Below are 394 nucleotides of genomic sequence, written 5' to 3' on the forward strand. Positions count from 1 at the left end.
TGGAATTCACTAGCTCTTGGATGCAATCTCATGTGGAGGACGCAGAGATGTACTTGGGAATGCCGGTTCTGTTCACAGAGTTTGGTGTGTCCGCACATGACCCTGGTTTCAACACATCTTTCCGTGACATGATGTTGAATACGGTGTACAAGATGACCCTCAACTCAACAAGGAAAGGAGGGGCTGGTGCTGGAAGTCTAGTGTGGCAGGTCTTCCCTCAGGGAGCAGAGTTCATGGATGACGGCTACGCAGTTTACCTCACAAGAGCGCACACCGCTTCAAAGATCATATCTCTGCAGTCGAAGCGACTCGCCATCTTTAACTCCTTGTGTAGCTGGAGATGCAAGTGGGGATGCAAGAAAAAGAATCACACTGCTCTAGATGCCCTCCTCTC

At 50.0% G+C, this 394-nt stretch overlaps 1 protein-coding gene across 1 annotated transcript; it reads left to right on the forward strand.

The window, feature by feature from the left end:
• Nucleotides 1–5: 5 nt before the first annotated feature.
• Nucleotides 6–389, forward strand: LOC104775203 (mannan endo-1,4-beta-mannosidase 6-like; the record flags this gene model as incomplete). Its single annotated transcript, XM_010499419.1, has 1 exon — nucleotides 6–389. A coding segment is annotated over one exon (384 nt), but the record flags the coding sequence as incomplete, so codon positions are not given.
• Nucleotides 390–394: the final 5 nt, after the last annotated feature.

The sequence above is a fragment of the Camelina sativa genome, unplaced genomic scaffold (genome assembly GCF_000633955.1).
Source record: "Camelina sativa cultivar DH55 unplaced genomic scaffold, Cs unpScaffold10081, whole genome shotgun sequence".
Taxonomy (NCBI): domain Eukaryota; kingdom Viridiplantae; phylum Streptophyta; class Magnoliopsida; order Brassicales; family Brassicaceae; genus Camelina; species Camelina sativa.